Below are 16,397 nucleotides of genomic sequence, written 5' to 3'. Positions count from 1 at the left end.
CACCCCCCCCCCCCCCCCCAGGCACTATGCACAGAAGCCTCTGCTGCCTGGTCTCACCTTATCTACCAAAACCCAGTACAGGATGGTACCCCATGCAGCACACAATCACTTACTTTAATTTCGTGTACCAACACGTCATGATGTTCCACAAAGATCATGATTTCCAGGTGTTTTGCACTGCCCCACAAAACAGAGGTCAGCAAACACTTAACATTTACTCTTAAATGGGAAGCCAGGAACCTGCTACATAATAGTCTCCCTCTTCAAAACTTGAAAGACTTAGACAGTAGGCAAAATATATATATATTTTTTTGATGCTGTGTCTCACGTTTTGGGAAATTCAGGAAAATGAGAATCTTTCCAACTGGCCTCCTCTTGGTTTGGTGATGTATGGTAACCTCTGTGGTCTTCAGCAGGCACCGCAGGCAGAGACAGCAAATTGGAGCATGAAGATGACAGAAGCTTTAAAAGGTGCCCCATCAAAAGCACTGCACAATGTGTCAACTACGAAAAGGAATAAGGAACTAAATGAAACAGAGACATGAACACGAATCTAAAGGACACGCTTTGAGCTGTTCCTCAGAAGAAACCTGGAAACCAAGATACCCGAGCCCTGGATGGAGTTCAGCCCTGGATGGGTTTCTCTGTGAGACTGTTTCACAGCTCACATCCCATCCCAACAAGCTCAAGACCAGCTGCAGCTAATGCTCAGATGCTGTGAGATAATAGTTCTCCCGAGCTCAAATGGGGTTTCTCGGTTCAGAGGAGATGCATTGTACAGATAAAAACGACTTCCTCTAACTGCTGATTAGATAAGCGGGCGCAGCATCCGTACTCAAACGCCAGCGCCCCGGCTCCAATTAGACCAAAGCCCACTGTTTTCCACCGTGAAAAACTCTCTCCAGCATCTCCCATCGACCCAGGCTGTGGAGAGGTGTTACAGCCCTCACCCACCATCCTGCCACCGCCATGGTGCCCTGCCTAGAACTTTAAAACAGAAGTGACGTCTGGTACCAGAATCACCAGTGAAAAACGTATGAATCCTCTTACGATTCACACTTTAGGTCTGGAACTCATGATGGAATAAAGTAATGTTTATTTCAAGTGAATGGACCAAAAAAGAGAATTTATGTGTAGACACAATCATTTTCTTGGATTCCAGGGGGAAGAACGCCAGATTTTTTTCTACTTTTTTTTTTCTTTCTATTTTTGCCAGGGTGAATCAAATCCTGGTCAAAGTCTTCCAAGGGAAGGACCCAAGAACCCAAGCTGATGCAAGAATTCAGCTTCTAGAATGCTCCAAACACCACTCTGGGGGATGTGACCTGCAGGAATTACGTCCTGCAATAAACCACCCAGGAAACAATGGCTGTCACCGCCCTACTTTGGGCGTAGGTCCTGAGCAAGGGAAGAACATTCTAGAATGTGGCAGGGCACACACAAACACACGTCATCGCCCTGTATTCAAAAGGCACCCAACCTCGCATCTCCCTCTGCATTCGAGTGACTACTACACAAGGTCATCCTGACTGTCTGTCCATGGAGCCGACCGAGCCATTTGGAAAGCCTCCTTCAACCTCAAACCAGCCTCGAGTCTTTGGCCGTCGGCTAATTCAACCACCCCCTGGGCATTACTGGGCTTCTGCCCCTGGGTCTTCCCTTTGATTCTATTCTAAATCCTAACCTTGCCAGGCATCTCTCTTAGGGTACCATCTGGTTTTCTGGCCTCAAATCTCTCTTCTCCATCTCTGGCCTCTCCCTGTCTCCTCTGCTCCAGCCCAGCAAGCCTCCTTCCCTGCCAGCCATCTACACTCAAAGGGGACGGGGCTTCTGACTTTGTTCACAGCCTCTCTTGGGGCTGAAACCAGTCAGCCTGCAGTCCTCAGCCTTCCTCTCCAGGCCTGTGCACTCACTGATAGGATGCGGCAGCTGGAGGACCCCTGCCCAATTTTAGGACGGGGAAACCCACACGAGCAAAGGGAGAGTAAGGCAGTAATGGGTAAAAATCCACGCCGGAAGGAAGAAAGCAACGTATGGGTTATTGAATAAAGGAGGAAAAGAACTAAGCTTTTCGTTCCTTTACTCAGTCCTGTTAGACGCCCGTCCTGACATCATTTCTACACGAGACACTTTCAATCACCCCTGGTCAACAGCTGTCAGAAGAACTCTCGACCCATTTTCCACTGCTCTAGGGCACCTGCCATGGGTGACTGAGTAAATTTGGGGGTTGCCTTAGGAGGTCACTGAGTGCATCCTCCGTTTTAGCAGTTTCATACACACCCACTTCAGAGAGGCGAGATTTCTCTCATTTTTAAAGAGACCACTTCAGAAGAACGAGCTAGCATCTCATTAAGTAGACTGTCCTGATGACTAAATCCCTCATGGCCAGGAAGTCCTCTCCTGTGTCTATCTTACATTCTTCACGCTGCACGTCAGACCCTTGCGTCCTCTTATTCAGACCCAGAGGAAAATGGAGCCAGATGAGAGCAACAGTCTTGGCCTGGCCTTATTCCCCCTGACCACCTTTCCACACAGTCCTCCAGGACTTCCCTCAAGACCGCGGGAAGACTTGAGGTGCAAAATCATTACTTTTCTCATGCTGGGAATGACCTGCCACCAGTGAGATGCTACCTCCTCATCTTAGCGGGCTGGTTTCTACCTTTCCCAACAACTTGTTCATTACTCAGGTCTGTTCTCCTGGTTGGGATTGGATTTGTCTAAAACTGGTAAGGAGGGCTCAGAGCTTTTCAAAAGCATCCCCTGGTTCTTTCTAAAACAGACAGCCAGTGATCTATTATCACCTAAGACTTTCCCATGTTCTCCCATCTTTTGGCCTCTCGCCATTTCTCCTTGACATTTCCACCGGAGAAGCCAGCACCCTTGACTGGACCTTGGGTCTGGGGGTAGCCAGCACCTCAATCTCTCCTTGGTCTTGCCCTCTCCTAACTGATCCCTCCCCCGTCTTCTTGGCTGTCTTTTCAGTTTGCTTGTCCTCTGGATCACATTTTTTTTAATTCATAAATTCCTCTTCTATTCCTGGTGCTGCAAATCTTATCCATTCCCTTTCCCCTCTCTCAGGGGAAGCTACAACAAGCTCCTTTACTCTGCCCATAAACCTTTAAAAGATCTTTTTCTGCCTTTTACTGTCTGTTTTACTTTTTGGCTTTGTTATTCTGTCTTCAGCAAAGCGAGTTTGCATGTTTTCAGTTACCCCTGGAGACCATTCTGTGAGTTGAGTTCTGATGCTGCCACCAGTTTGAAATGAGGGCACCAAGGCTCAGAGGTCTGCCTGGGAGGGACCCAGGCTCCACCCTTGCCCTCCCAGGTGCACCCTCTCCTGGGCCAGCCTCCGCCCTCCTCACCATCCTCCCCGGTGCCTTCTCCCTGGCTCTTCCTTTTTGTGCTGTGCTGCTCCGGCTTCTGTGAAGGGAGGGGCCCCCCCCAGCAGGGAGGGCTCCCTCTCACCCTCCCCGAGCAGGGCGGGGCTCCTGCTTCCTGTTGTCTGTCCCCTGACCCTCCTTCCTTTGCTTTCTTCCCAGGGAGCTGAGGAAACGTGCCTTTGAGTGCCTTTCCTTTTCCTTCCAGCTTCGAATTCCCCATCTTTTAAAGTGGTCTCCTAACACTATTGACATACTTCATTTGTTCAGTGCTACCTAAGATGCATCACTTTAATAAACAACCTACCACCGCCTACTCAAGCCAGCTGATTTCCTTCAAAAACCATAAAGGATGGTTTCTAAAGCTCACTGGCCGAGCGTGAACAGCAGTCGATTTCCTTGATGCTTCTCTCTACTCCTTGGTCTTCTGGGATTCTCTCCCACTCACCTGTCTCCTTAAACCTGCCCGCTGTCTGCTCCTTTCTAGTTTCCTGGCAGTGACCCATCACTCCTCCATCCCTGGCCCCCACTTCCAACCACCTTCCCTGCCTGTCCACACCGCAGCCGCTGTTTACAAACCAAGGAAAGAGGATGCTTGGGCGTTTGAAGTTTTACAACTCTGAAATTCAGTCTTTAGAAACCTTACGCTGAAAGAAGTGGGTGAGCATTGTGTCGCATGGAGAGCAAGCACTAGAGAGAGCCTGCGGGAGATCACCCCCCCCCCTAATGTTCACTCAGGTGTCAATAAAATACCTATATTTTTCTCTTCTCTCTATATTATTGTTTTAAATTTATTCCCCCCCCCCCCCCCCCCCCCCCCCAGCCACACCTGCATGGGCCCTGTCAGGACCCAGCCCAAAGCTCACCACCAGAACGCAGCCTTGGAACCAGGGGCTTGATGACCTCTTACCAAGGCAGATCACCCACCACTTGAAGTTCTTAAGGGGTAGCATATTTAGACCATGAAGGCATTTATAACGAAGGCCCACTCTCCAGGAACCGGCCCGACTTTCAGTTCTCTACAGGTTGCCCAAGGTGACTAGGGCTGTCAGCCTACACAGCAGCTGCAGGGATTTCGGTGTGGGGGCGGGACGGGGGGGGCTCCCCAGTTTCTCCATAATGACCCCAGAGTCCTAACTCTGATGTCTGGGTTCTCGGTTCATTTAAATGGTTAGTGGGTACGTATCCACATAATTTCTTCTGGCTTTTGGTCCCTGAGCCTTTGCAAATTTTTAGCATGTATACACACCCTCATTGTCTTAATGTTTTTATTTAAATTTGATCTCTTTTTTTTTGCGGTACGCGGGCCTCTCACCACTGTGGCCTCTCCCGTTGCGGAGCACAGGCTCCGGACGCGCAGGCTCAGCGGCCATGGCTCACGGGCCCAGCCGCTCCGCGGCACGTGGGATCCTCCCGGACCGGGCCACGAACCCGCGTCCCCTGCATCGGCAGGCGGACTCTCAACCACTGCGCCACCAGGGAAGCCCAAATTTGATCTTTCAATTTATGTAAATGTGCCTTGAAAGGAAACTTTGCAGCAGTACAGGGTGTATGACAAACTAGTATCTCTTGTAATACACAGAAGACAATCTTAAACATAAATGCATCATTTACAATAAAGCATATGCTCTTTTGTGTCTCAGCTTTGGGAAACGCTGAAAGGATGTGTGTGGAACAAAAGGCAAGATCCACAGACCTTCTTCTCTCCCCCTACTCACCCACATATACATTTTCTAACAGGGAAAAGCAATTCAGAAATGTACATGTTTTCTTGGTTCATCTACGTCAAAGGGCTTTAGCCACTATCTTTGTCTGTTTGTACAGCTAATTGTATAGCTAAATTAAAACAGAAGAACCATAATACCCAGAGTCTATTTGGTTTCCAAGACACATGAAAACATACAAAATATGTTTCTTAGTTATCACATTAGGATGCCCTACAGGAAAATAACTGGCGATTTTCAGAACCCCGAGAACTTTACACACGTGCCCTCCTTGGCCGTGGCTCTTATGAGCTGATCCACATGAGATCTGTCCTACCTGTCCTACCTCATTTCCACCTGTGTACCCTTCATGATACTCTTTTGTGTAGATAAGTGGCTCTCAACATCACAGTTCTATCTTTATAAAAAGAAAAAAGATAGGTATTCCAAGGAACTGTTGACTCATTAGCTGATGAGAATAGGGTATAATGGAGTGAAAACCAGTCTTTGAGTCAGAAACTGAGTCTCCTTCTGACTCTGCTATGTGACCTTGGCTAATTCACTGAATTTCTCTGGGCCTCTGTTTTCTTAAAGAGGGTGGACTGAGATTTCTCACCATGAACTGTAGCCTGGGTAGGTTAACCAGGGGAGAGATTGCAGATACTTCCATACACATTCTTTTATGGAGAAGGCGTGTAAATGTCCGCTAGTCAAGATTATATAGATTTTTTTTTAACGTTAAAATTTTTATACTTGTCAAATTTTCTACTTTCAGTTAAACTGGACATTCAAGAAATAGAGATGAGAAGGGTAACTTAAAATGGCCAGATTCAGCTCCTTCTAAACCAAAGCTATGAAAATGAACAGCCCTATTGCCATTACATATAAAATGGATAATTTTCCCTATCTACAATCCATAAACTTGGATGTTGCTGCAGTGCACTGAGGACAGGAGGCCAGTGATGTGCCTGCTTTGGGGGATGCTCCGCAGCTTGGCCACACTGCTTCCCACATAGGGCTCAAGACCACACTGAGCTGGGTCTCCCGTCCTGCATACAGTAGGGCCCTGTCCTGCATTTTGTGTTTCCTTGACATGGGGGTTGAGGGGAAACCACAGGTGAAATGACTGTAAAGAGACAAAGGTCCAGGAGGACTAGAGCACGTGACAGTCTGTGGACAGGAGGCCACTTACCCAGTCCTCTGTCACCCTTGGAGCTCTGCTGGCCTCCAGACGTGGTGGAAAGGTCTTCAGGGACAGGCATGGGTTCATCGCCATCGTCGGGGGTGTCACTCACCGGGGGGCTTTCCTTCCCTGAGGAGGCAATTAGGAGCTTGAGTCTCTGGGGACATGGTCACCCCTGGGGTGGTGGTCACTGCGATGGGCCTCACCGTGGTTTGGCTTCATTCGAGTTACTGGATTGAGTTCACGTTTCTCTCTGGGGATTAGAACCTGCTTTCCTTTTTATAAAATAATATCATTGCCACACCCAAAACTGAGAGGACACAGATGTGAAAAATACATATCACCTAGGGATCACCACTATTAAAACTGTGGTGTGTGTGTGTGTGTGCGTGTGTGTACACACACATGGATACTTATATATTATGGATAATGCGTGGTGACATATTTTCTTGATCAAAATAAACTGTACTTTTTAGACATCATCATAACCAGTGGCCCTACTTCCATAACTTTGTGGTGTCTGTGTAATACGTCACTGCATGGGCACACTAGGATTTATTTAAATCCTTTTTCTACTTTTGAACTTACATTGTTTTCAATCTGTTTTTTTTTTTTTTTTTTTTTTTTTTTAATGAAACAACACTGTGGTAAAACTCCAAACAGACAGCTTCTGTCCACGTTTTTAAGAATCACCGTAGTATAAACCCCAGGAGTTTTATGCCTGGGTCCACATTTTTAAGCCTCTTCACGTGTTAGGGCCATATTTTCCCCTGTAAGTTTGTTCCACTTTACCCTCCTACAAGCCTGCTCACCACACCCTCATATTATTTCGTTTTTAAGGTCACCAGATTGAGTGTCCTGCTCAGAGCTACACATTCTGGGTCTGTTCACTCTCTTTTTCAAGAGCCAGGGGGTAGGTATTTTGCCAGCTGCCCGATTTGATTAACTTGATGGGGCCGGGAAGCCTGGAAGGAGGATGAACAGGGAATCGACACGATTCTGCCCCACCTGCACAGAGAGTCTGCCACCAGGACTTTTTATCCTCAAAATATGAAAGCAAAACAGAATCCACACAACTCCAAAAGCTGCTTCACAAAGTAGGATTTACCAAATGAGATAGGGTTTTATAGGATGCCTGACTCTATTTTTGACTATATTATAATGTTTCATCGGAAGCTCCAGAAATGGGGAAATCACCCCCACTCCCAAGAATTCAATACCGGGAAGCCTAGATATGTAGAAAATTCTCCTTCTCCTTCGAAATGGAAACCCCTGTACCTTCTAACACAGATGTTACCTAAAATTGAGTTAGGAGACAATAAGCCCAGGCAAGGAAAGAGCTGGTGAGGCCCCCAGTGGATGCAGAATAGCCCATGAGCACTGCTGTGGAAGACAAGCCTGGAAGACAGGGCGAGGCAGAGTGTGAAATTGTCTTGTTTGTTTGAATAAACCACCTGCGAAAGTGACACAGCCCGGCATAGGAGACGACCCTTCCAGGCATAATTTAAAAGAGAAGCTGCAAGGCACCAAGGCGACGCTTTGGGGAATAGCATCGCATTCTCTAGCAAACAGACATCACAGTTTAATATTCCAGCTTAGCGGTAATTACCTCAATTGGCATATTTTCAGAAAGAGCATTATTGGGTATATTTGGATAGCCAATACAAGATGGATAGTTAAAGGTGGGGCAGGCTGATAAGAATTTCCCAAGGAAAAGCCAAAGGCCAGAGAGAAATTGACTCAAGTGTTCGTGTTACACTAAATGTGCATTACATCAGTAATATTTCCATCGCCCTAAAAGGAAGACTTTAAAAGTAGCAACACAGCTAAAGACGCAGTGTTTCTGTTCACCTGTACAGGTGGGCCAAAGCTCTGAACAGGAGCCTGCAGGAAGCATATGACCAACTGATAACTCTTTTTTCCTTCTGATTTCCTAGAGCTGTGGTCTTCAAACCTTGAGGACTTCAGGGAGGTGGCAGAGGACTCTTCTTCAATTTTTTTTTTGGTAAGAATAATATATTTTTTTAATTATTGAAGTAAAGTTGATTTACAATATTGTGTTAGTTTCAGGTATACAGCAAAGTGATTCAGTTATACATATACACACACACACACATATTCTTTTACAGATTCTTTTCCATGATAGGTTCTTAGAAGATATTGAATACAGTTCCCTCTGCTATATAGTAGGACCCTGTTGTTTGTCTATTTTATGTATAGTAGAGTGTATCTGTTAATTCCAAACTTCTAATTCATCTCTGTCCCCCTTTCCCCTTTGATAACCACAAGTTTGTTGTCTACGTCTGTGAGTTTGTTTCTGTTTCATAGGTACGTTGATTTGTATCATATTTTAGATTCCGCATATAAGCGATATCATATGATATTTGTCTTTCTCTGTCTGACTTACTTCACTTCGGGTGAAAATCTCTAGTTCTTACACAGAACTTCAACATACGAAACCCGTCTTCTGTGCCCATCTTCAGCCTCTGGCTGAAGGACCAGAGGCCCAGGCTACTTGCTTCTGCGAAGACCCCCAAGGAGCCTCCACAGAACTGACCATGGGAACTCTGGCCCAACAAACTGACTGGATCATTAAAGGTACAGAGTGTGGGGTGTGCACGTTCACCTTTCTGATTAACCAGCTGTCATGGTTACGGGCTGGGAGCAGGACACTGAGAAACTAGACTGTATTCATGTTTTGTTTTGTTTTTTATTCTGAGCTTCCTGATGATAACACTGGAGAACTCTGGGATCAATTTAGATGCCCGGGCACGAGGAAACCAAGGGAGCATCATAAAGAATCGGGATTTATCCAGTGAAGGGATGTGGTCTCTCTCCTCCACTCATGTGAAAAATGCATCCACATAATCTTTTTTCAAATTTAGCTGATTCGTTTCTTGGGAACAGGACCAACTAGAACTTGGTGAGATCCTAGGCGTGCTTCCGCCTGGCTGGGCTCCTGTGCTGAGCTACAGCCCAGCAGTCTGGCAGCATCTCAGCGCTTTCATTGTTTCCTACACGGGGGAGAAAAAGGAATAATGGAAACAGTAGGGACCATGATTCTAAATACCCTGGGTCGGGTCGATCCATAGGAGCTCCCCATGCAGAAGCAGCGAGAATAAAACATCAGTCTCGGCGTGTGCAGGGGCATCTGGTAAAAAGTCAGTACTGGAAGAGAGCGAGGTGAGACAGCCGCGTGCCTGTCACGAGCCCTGCTGGAATTCAGCCTCAGCTCGCCTGCACTCTGTGATGGTTTTTAAGAGCTCATCTGATTTGCCTAAAAGCCCCCAAGTTTGAGCAGCGGCTACTGAAGCATTAATCACTGGCTTGAGCCTTGGTACTCAGCGACCCTGGGATCCTTTCCCTGCTGGAGATTTCCACGATGAACCTCCACCACTTCATCGAAACCTTCATGGGGAGTAAACATATTTTTATGTGTTGATTTTAAACCAATTTATCCAGTTAACCACTTAAAATACAACACCAGGTATAAAATACAACACCATGATAAAAGATAAGAAAATGAAGTTATTAAATCAAGTCAACACATAGCAGATATTAACACACTGTGACTAGAAGTTAGTTGACACGGGGTACAGCTAAGATTTGACCAATTATAAGACAGATTCCATAATAAGTCACTTCTTTAAGACTCTTTCCTCAAGAGTAAAATGAGGCTAAAAAACATGATTTTGGCTTAGCTCACAAGGTTGTTGTGAGGATAAAATAATAAAGTGCATGGATGCTGATATGCTAAATAAGCTTATGGTATTATTTTGTAAATGTAACATCCTATAGAAAGAGGTATGCACAGCACCAAGTGCCCATGTGTCCCCCAAGTGCATGTACAATGTCACACAGACACGCAGAACTGCAGACAGTGAGAAATCAAGTATTGAAATGGAAGAATTTAGGAGGTGAGAGGTCACTTTACTTATTTAGGAAAAGTGAAAGAAACTTCTTACCAATTTCTATGCAAGTTACCTACTACCCATGTTTCAAATAAAGCTTTACCTATGAGAAGCATTTTGGGCAAATCAGATGAGAAAATTGTATAATTAGCTTATCAACAGCAAGCAAATATTCCTCAAGTAGATTATAATTCGCCCAACAAAGTTCTGTGATTCCCTTTCTCCCTAGTGGATGAGTTTTTACTATGCACAGTTACCCAGGAGAACATAATTCCTGGGTGTAAATAACAACTCAGAAAATAGACTCCACAGAATAGTGGGGAAGCTCCTACTCAGTGTCATGTCTGGCTCCTGTGGGACTTCTGATTGGTTATTGAATCTGTGAGTCTCAGCTCCCTGTGAATTGAAGACGGTCCCTGTATCTTCTTCATGGGATTCTTGTAAAGTTGAAAGGAGAAAAATGCCGAGGGTGGTGTTTGGCAAATCTCAAGCACTCAATCAATGTGATTTACTCTGATTAACACTTGCACTGACACTTCAACAGAGATGAGCCTCATTTCCCAGGCAGGCGATGGATGTCTACAGAGCATAGTTCTTGTTTCCTTGTTCCAACGAACATTACAAACAACCACTAAGAAAACATCCCATAGGGCCCCAGGAGTCTGAGCACCCTCTAAGCTCAACTGGCTCCAGTCCCCCATTTTGCAGAGGACACACAGTGGTCCAGGAGGCATGGAGAACGGTTTCAGGTCTCAGAGCTGGAGGCACAGATGAGGTGCTGATACGGGCCTCACAATTCCCGTCCTCCCACAGGCTGCCTCTTCCCTTAGAACCCAAAACAAACCATAAACCACACGCATAACCAATAATTTGGAAAGTGGGCCAAAGAAAACAGAGACAGAGAAAGCAATAGGAAACTTACCCAGAGAATGAAGGAGATGCGCCCTAAAGGAAAGGATGGCTTTGCTTTAGACACACTCTCCTCCAAGCCTATTCAAGAGCATTTCCCGACTCTGGTGGATGCAAGTGGGTAAATATTTATTGAGTGTCTACTATATGCAAGACCCTGTAAACCAGGGCTCAGTCCACATTTAGGATAAATCCCAGGGAAGAAAGGAACGGGTAGTTTGAAAAAAAAGTTAGGTATTAAGTACTTCTCTATTTTTCAAGGGAGTAGTGCACATAGATTAGGTGGACTCCTATGAAATTGCGGGTGTTGGAACGTTTTTTACCTACGATAATGGCAATTTCGTAGGGTTCAACTTAGAAAAAAATCTATTTTTCTTTTTTGGGAGCAGCATATAACAAGGAATAATTTTGTGGGGAAAGGGGATGATTCAGAACATATTCCTCATATAAATCAAAAATTTAACTTCTGTTTGGCTAAATGTACATCCTTATTCTACAACTTACTGCCACCTTCCTCCATTTTAGAAATCAAAAAGGAAAAGTGATCATTACAAGGATTGTATTGGAGAAGCAGCAAGAAGTAGAAAAAGTATGCTTCAAATCTCTAGTAAAAATGGCACAATTTGGGCTTCCCTGGTGGAACAGTGCTTAAGAATTCGCCTGCCAACGAAGGGGACACGGGTTCGAGTCCTGGTCCTGGAAGATCCCACATGCCGCGGAGCAACTGAGCCCGTGTGCCACAACTACTGAGCCTGCACTCTAGAGCCTGTGAGCCACAACTACTGAGCCTGCGAGCCACAACTACTGAGCCCACGCACCACAACTACTGAGCCCGCGCGCTAGAGCCCGCTAGCCACAACCACTGAAGCCCGCGCGCCTAGAGCCCGTGCTCCGCAACAAGAGAAGCCACCACAGTGAGAAGCCCGCGCACCGCAACGAAGAGTAGCCCCGTCACCGCAACTAGAGAAAGCCCGCGTGCAGCAATGAAGACCCAACGCAGCCAAAATATAAATAAATAAATTTAAAAAATTTTTTAAAAAGGGCACAACTCTTTAAATGCTCTAATTTCTGTTTAGAATGCTCCAAGCTTAACACAATCCAACGGACTATTTGTGTAAAGTACTGCAAGTAGCATTTCCTTTGCTAGGAGTATACAAAAGTAAATTTCAGACCAAATCTTGAATCTTTTTTAAACCAAAGAAGAGTTGGCTTTTTCAGGCCAACCTCACTCTTGACTCCACCCCCTGCCAACCTTCTCTTTAGCCACTTCCAAACAAATTGAGTGTTTAGCATAATGTTAAGGGCAAGAAAAATAGGAGAAGAAAATGAGGGTTTTGTTATGTTTGTTACCAACTGAGGGAATCAGAATACTGACTGGTCATTCTCCTACAAAAGTTCCTAGAGATGCCAGCCCAGGCTCAGGCTTTCGGCTTTGCCTTTGGGACAGCAGAGTCTGCATGGACCCAAGGGCCCTCCTCCTCAATGCATCATGTAAGACGCCAATCTGGAAGGCACCCAAGACGAAGGTGCCAGGGGAACACAGAGGATCAGAAACCACGAAGGGGTCTCTTTGCGCCTTTGGGACGTTTAACATCTCGTGTTTCTGGCCCTCTCATCACCTCGAGCCATGGTCTGCAATTCCAGGGAATGGGGCTCACCTCTCCTTCAGCTTAGACTGCATCTACCAGCAGCTATCAGATCCTGGCCAAGCCGTAGGAGAGGCTCCAGAGAGCAAAAATTTTTGTTTTTTTAAATAGCTTTATTGTTGTTGCTGTTCTACTTACATTTAAGAAACAAAGTATGTGTTTAAGGGAAATATATCCAAATAATGCTGAAAGGTAGAAGGTGAAAAGCCAAAGTCTCCGTCCCCTTCTTCTCTAACCCATCCCCTCCTCCCATCCTCAGTCTTCCAAGAGGAAGTGCATGTTTAATAAGTATCACTCCAAAATTTTCCTAAACATATATACAGGCATGTGGAAAGTGTGTGTGTGTGTGTGTGTGTGTGTGTGTGTGTGTGTGTGTGCGTGATATGTTTTCATTTCAAAGGATGGGATCATACTCTGCATATCATCCTGAAACACGCTTTTCTCACCTTCACATACATCTTGGATGTCTCCCCACATGACTATGTTCAGATGGCCCTCACTGCTCAGAGCTGAACGAACAAGGGCGCGGAGGGGCCAAAGTTTCCCAGTATCAGCACCAACGCTGCAGTGAGCATCGGCAGAAACGCCCCGTGCCTGTGTGCGACCATGTCTCCTGGGCTGACTCCTCCAACACAACTTTCGTTTCTACAGATAAGGCCAAACGTGTTGACCAATGTTCACGTCCTCCAACTGTCCATCAACTGCCTACATGCCACAGCTGAAAACCAGGAGTCTGCTGGCACCTCACAGCCTGGAGAGTTCAATCCAGACTTTCTAAATGACAGGAGTGGCAGGGACAGAGCAGGGGGGGCCGTGGGCTGCAGGAGGCCGTCTCCAGGTTGAGGGAACTTGACTCTCCCCTCCTGCCCATCTCCTGGGAGCAGCGGGCAGGCAGAGTGGCAGCCACACGCTCAGCCCGGATCTCCATCACCAGGACGGACCGAGGCCCAGACGCAGAATTCAGTCACAACTTGGAAACCAGTGGGGGCAGGTTGGCCATGCCCAGAGGACCACATGGGCCATTCTAGCAGAGAGGCTTACCTGGGATTGACCATGGGCCTGACACCGGAGAATATAAAATACTGAAAACCCGACTGCTGCGGACACATCCAGGTTCAGGGCTAGCCAGACAGTGGGCTTCCTGGGCCCATGAATATGGAGCCGGGCAGGCTTGGCTAGACCGGCTGGGGGAACCAGTGCACAGGCATCGCCCAGCAGGACAGCGTGATCCAACCTTGGGCCTCATCTCCCAGGACTGCCCCAGGCCCCGGGTCTCCCGGGATGGGAGGAGCTATGTCCAATAGGGCTTGAAATAAACTTATGGTGACTGGGGCAGTGTTGTTGCCACGTTTAGCAAATATCCTGAATTGTGCCCCAAACTCTGTTTTCCAATCTACTTTCTCCTTGTCTCCCTTCCACCTCCTCCCTCCATCTTTCTCTCTCTCTTTCAAGCACCTTCACTGGCCTGTGTTTGGACTCTAGGGCAGATCACCCGTCCTTTCTGCTCCCCCAGAGTATCGACATAGATTGAATCCTTTCCAAGTTGCTCGCAGATGTAACAGGAAAACCAGTTTTATCTGGGAGGGAGATTTTTCTGTCCAGGTTCTCACACTGGGATAATCTCTAAGAGCTGAAGTGAAACATGGATACCAATTCCATCTCAGCCTTTCCTTTGGCAGGACAGCCCTCTACCTCCCCCGTCCCCCAGCAAGCACCTTGGCTTTGGGTGCCCACTGGAGCCGGCTTCCTGGCCTCCCCATATGGGCATCTCACCAGCTCTCACCTGAAACTTGGGACATGTCTTGACCCTCATCAGCATCCATGGTCCTTGGGTTATCTGAGAAAGAGAGGAAGGGATTTTAGTTGAAAGCAAATTACTCATAAGATACGAGAGAGAGAAAGGGAGATAAGGGCTGAGCTCTTTAACAACGAGGCTATCTACCAAGAATAATGCATTTTCCTCCTCACACACTCGCTGGAGTATCAGACTGGCACAGACCTTGATCCTTTTAAAAACAGCATTACAAAGATTTATAAAAATATCATTACAAGGACAGGAGGACCAAATTTGTTATTTATTGTTAATTTCCTACTGCATAATAACCCAAAATGCAAACTGACTGCAACAAAATTAAGCAGAAAATTAAATGGCCCTGGGTCATTGTAGGCACAGAATTCATTCTCTGGGCTGATCCACAGTTATGTTCTTTCTAATTTACTGAGCATGCATCGATGAACCTTGAGTCAGCTTGGTGACACGCGTACAATCAGCAATCAAAAAACGAAGCAATTTGCTGAAGAATGTCTCATTTACCCAGGCAGGGCTGCATATATGAGCAGCCACCGTGCTCCGTCCATCAATAATAAATACACCTCCAGCCTGGCAGATGGGCCTCGCGCCGCTGGCTTTGTCCCCCGCTCTTTCAGGGCCCCTGCCTGAGACTCTGCCAGGCTCCGATGCGGGGAGTAGGAAACCTCACGACGGCTGCCAAACCGGACCCGGAGAGCGCCCAGACCTTCCTGTTCTGCTGACACGTGGCTGGCTCCTCAGGCGGGTGGAAAGAGAGAAAGCGAGCCTGGAGGAGCTGCCCTTGGGTGGCGATGGGGACCATTCCGCTCGCGGCCACCACAAACACCGGGGAGAGGCCACGTCAGCCGAGCAGGAGGGAGGGATGGCTGCGTTCTGCACTCAGGGGCCTGGCCTGCACCTCACAGGTCTCAGGTAGCCCCGGTAGGTGACATCTGGAGGCTCTGTGGATAGGAAAGCTGGGGCCCAGCAGCAGATGACCTCCACCAAGTCTGCGTGTTTATGCTCTGCTGGACAACCTTCAGAAGAGTGCCTTCTCCAACCAGCCAACGAAGTCTGTTTTGACTCGAAATCAGCTCACTTCCTTCTGGGGGACCACCTCTGTCTCTCCCGTTCAGATGTGTGTGTCTGCGCTTTCAGGCCTGTTCTCGGCAGATGCCTGCACAGCGATGGAAGGTTCAGGGGGTCTGACCCTCTCAGGGGAGGCTACAGCTCTGAGCAGACAGAGGCCATGTGTGTGTGTATGTAACAGCCATCATGGTGCATTCGGAATACAGATTTTCAGTTTCAGTCCTGGCGGTACTAGTCACGAAGGGTCACGGATGACCAGCACTGGCTCTGGATGGGGAAGGGTTTGCATCTATTCCTGAAAAAGCCATTGCACTAGTCTGAGCTGTGACTCGAATTTCCAAGGCAAGTGTGGGCCTTTGGGGTACAGCCCATGACCCCAGAAGGGAAAAAGTCCCCATGGCTCACTTGTGTTTCAGCCCCAAGACTAAGGGTCCACCAAAAGCAAAGCCAGACAAACTAGCCCCAGAAGCAAACACGAAACCTGTCTAGGGTCACCAAAAAGCAATGTGTCCAAAGTCTCACATCCTTTTAGCAGTAAAAAAGGTAAAAAACCTATGATTCTTCTGAAACGTGCTGAAACAATTCTAAAGAAACAAGACAGACTCAAATGAGAAAAACCTTTGTGTTCACTGTGCAGCATTAATACAAGATTCAGCTTTCTGAAGACAAACACGGTATTTTACAGTGAAATATCACAAACCAGTTCTAAAGTGTCCCCGTATTGACGGGGCGACATATAGTAGATAGAAATCAAATGTTGCAGCAACAAATGATACTCTATCTCCCAATT

The 16,397-nt window shown here is 46.9% G+C and overlaps 1 protein-coding gene across 9 annotated transcripts in view; it reads right to left on the bottom strand.

The window, feature by feature from the left end:
- Positions 1-14,552, bottom strand: part of IKZF1 (IKAROS family zinc finger 1) — a 77,329-nt gene extending 62,777 nt beyond the window's left edge. For 8 of the 9 annotated variants that reach the window (XM_007448325.1, XM_007448327.1, XM_007448328.1 and 5 more), the window contains exons 1-2: positions 14,513-14,552; positions 6,273-6,392 (exon numbers count right to left, since the gene is read on the bottom strand). In XM_007448325.1, the coding sequence (XP_007448387.1) occupies positions 6,273-6,392; positions 14,513-14,552 (160 nt within the window). Of the gene's footprint in view, positions 1-6,272; positions 6,393-7,108; positions 7,140-14,512 lie in introns of those variants that run through there. The other variant, XM_007448326.1, reaches the window with a different exon arrangement.
- Between the last annotated feature and the right edge of the window lie 1,845 nt (positions 14,553-16,397).

Source organism: Lipotes vexillifer, unplaced genomic scaffold (genome assembly GCF_000442215.2).
Source record: "Lipotes vexillifer unplaced genomic scaffold, Lipotes_vexillifer_v1.1 scaffold1258, whole genome shotgun sequence".
In the NCBI taxonomy this organism is placed as follows: Eukaryota; Metazoa; Chordata; class Mammalia; order Artiodactyla; family Lipotidae; genus Lipotes; species Lipotes vexillifer.
This window is presented reverse-complemented; position numbering and strand designations above follow the sequence as displayed.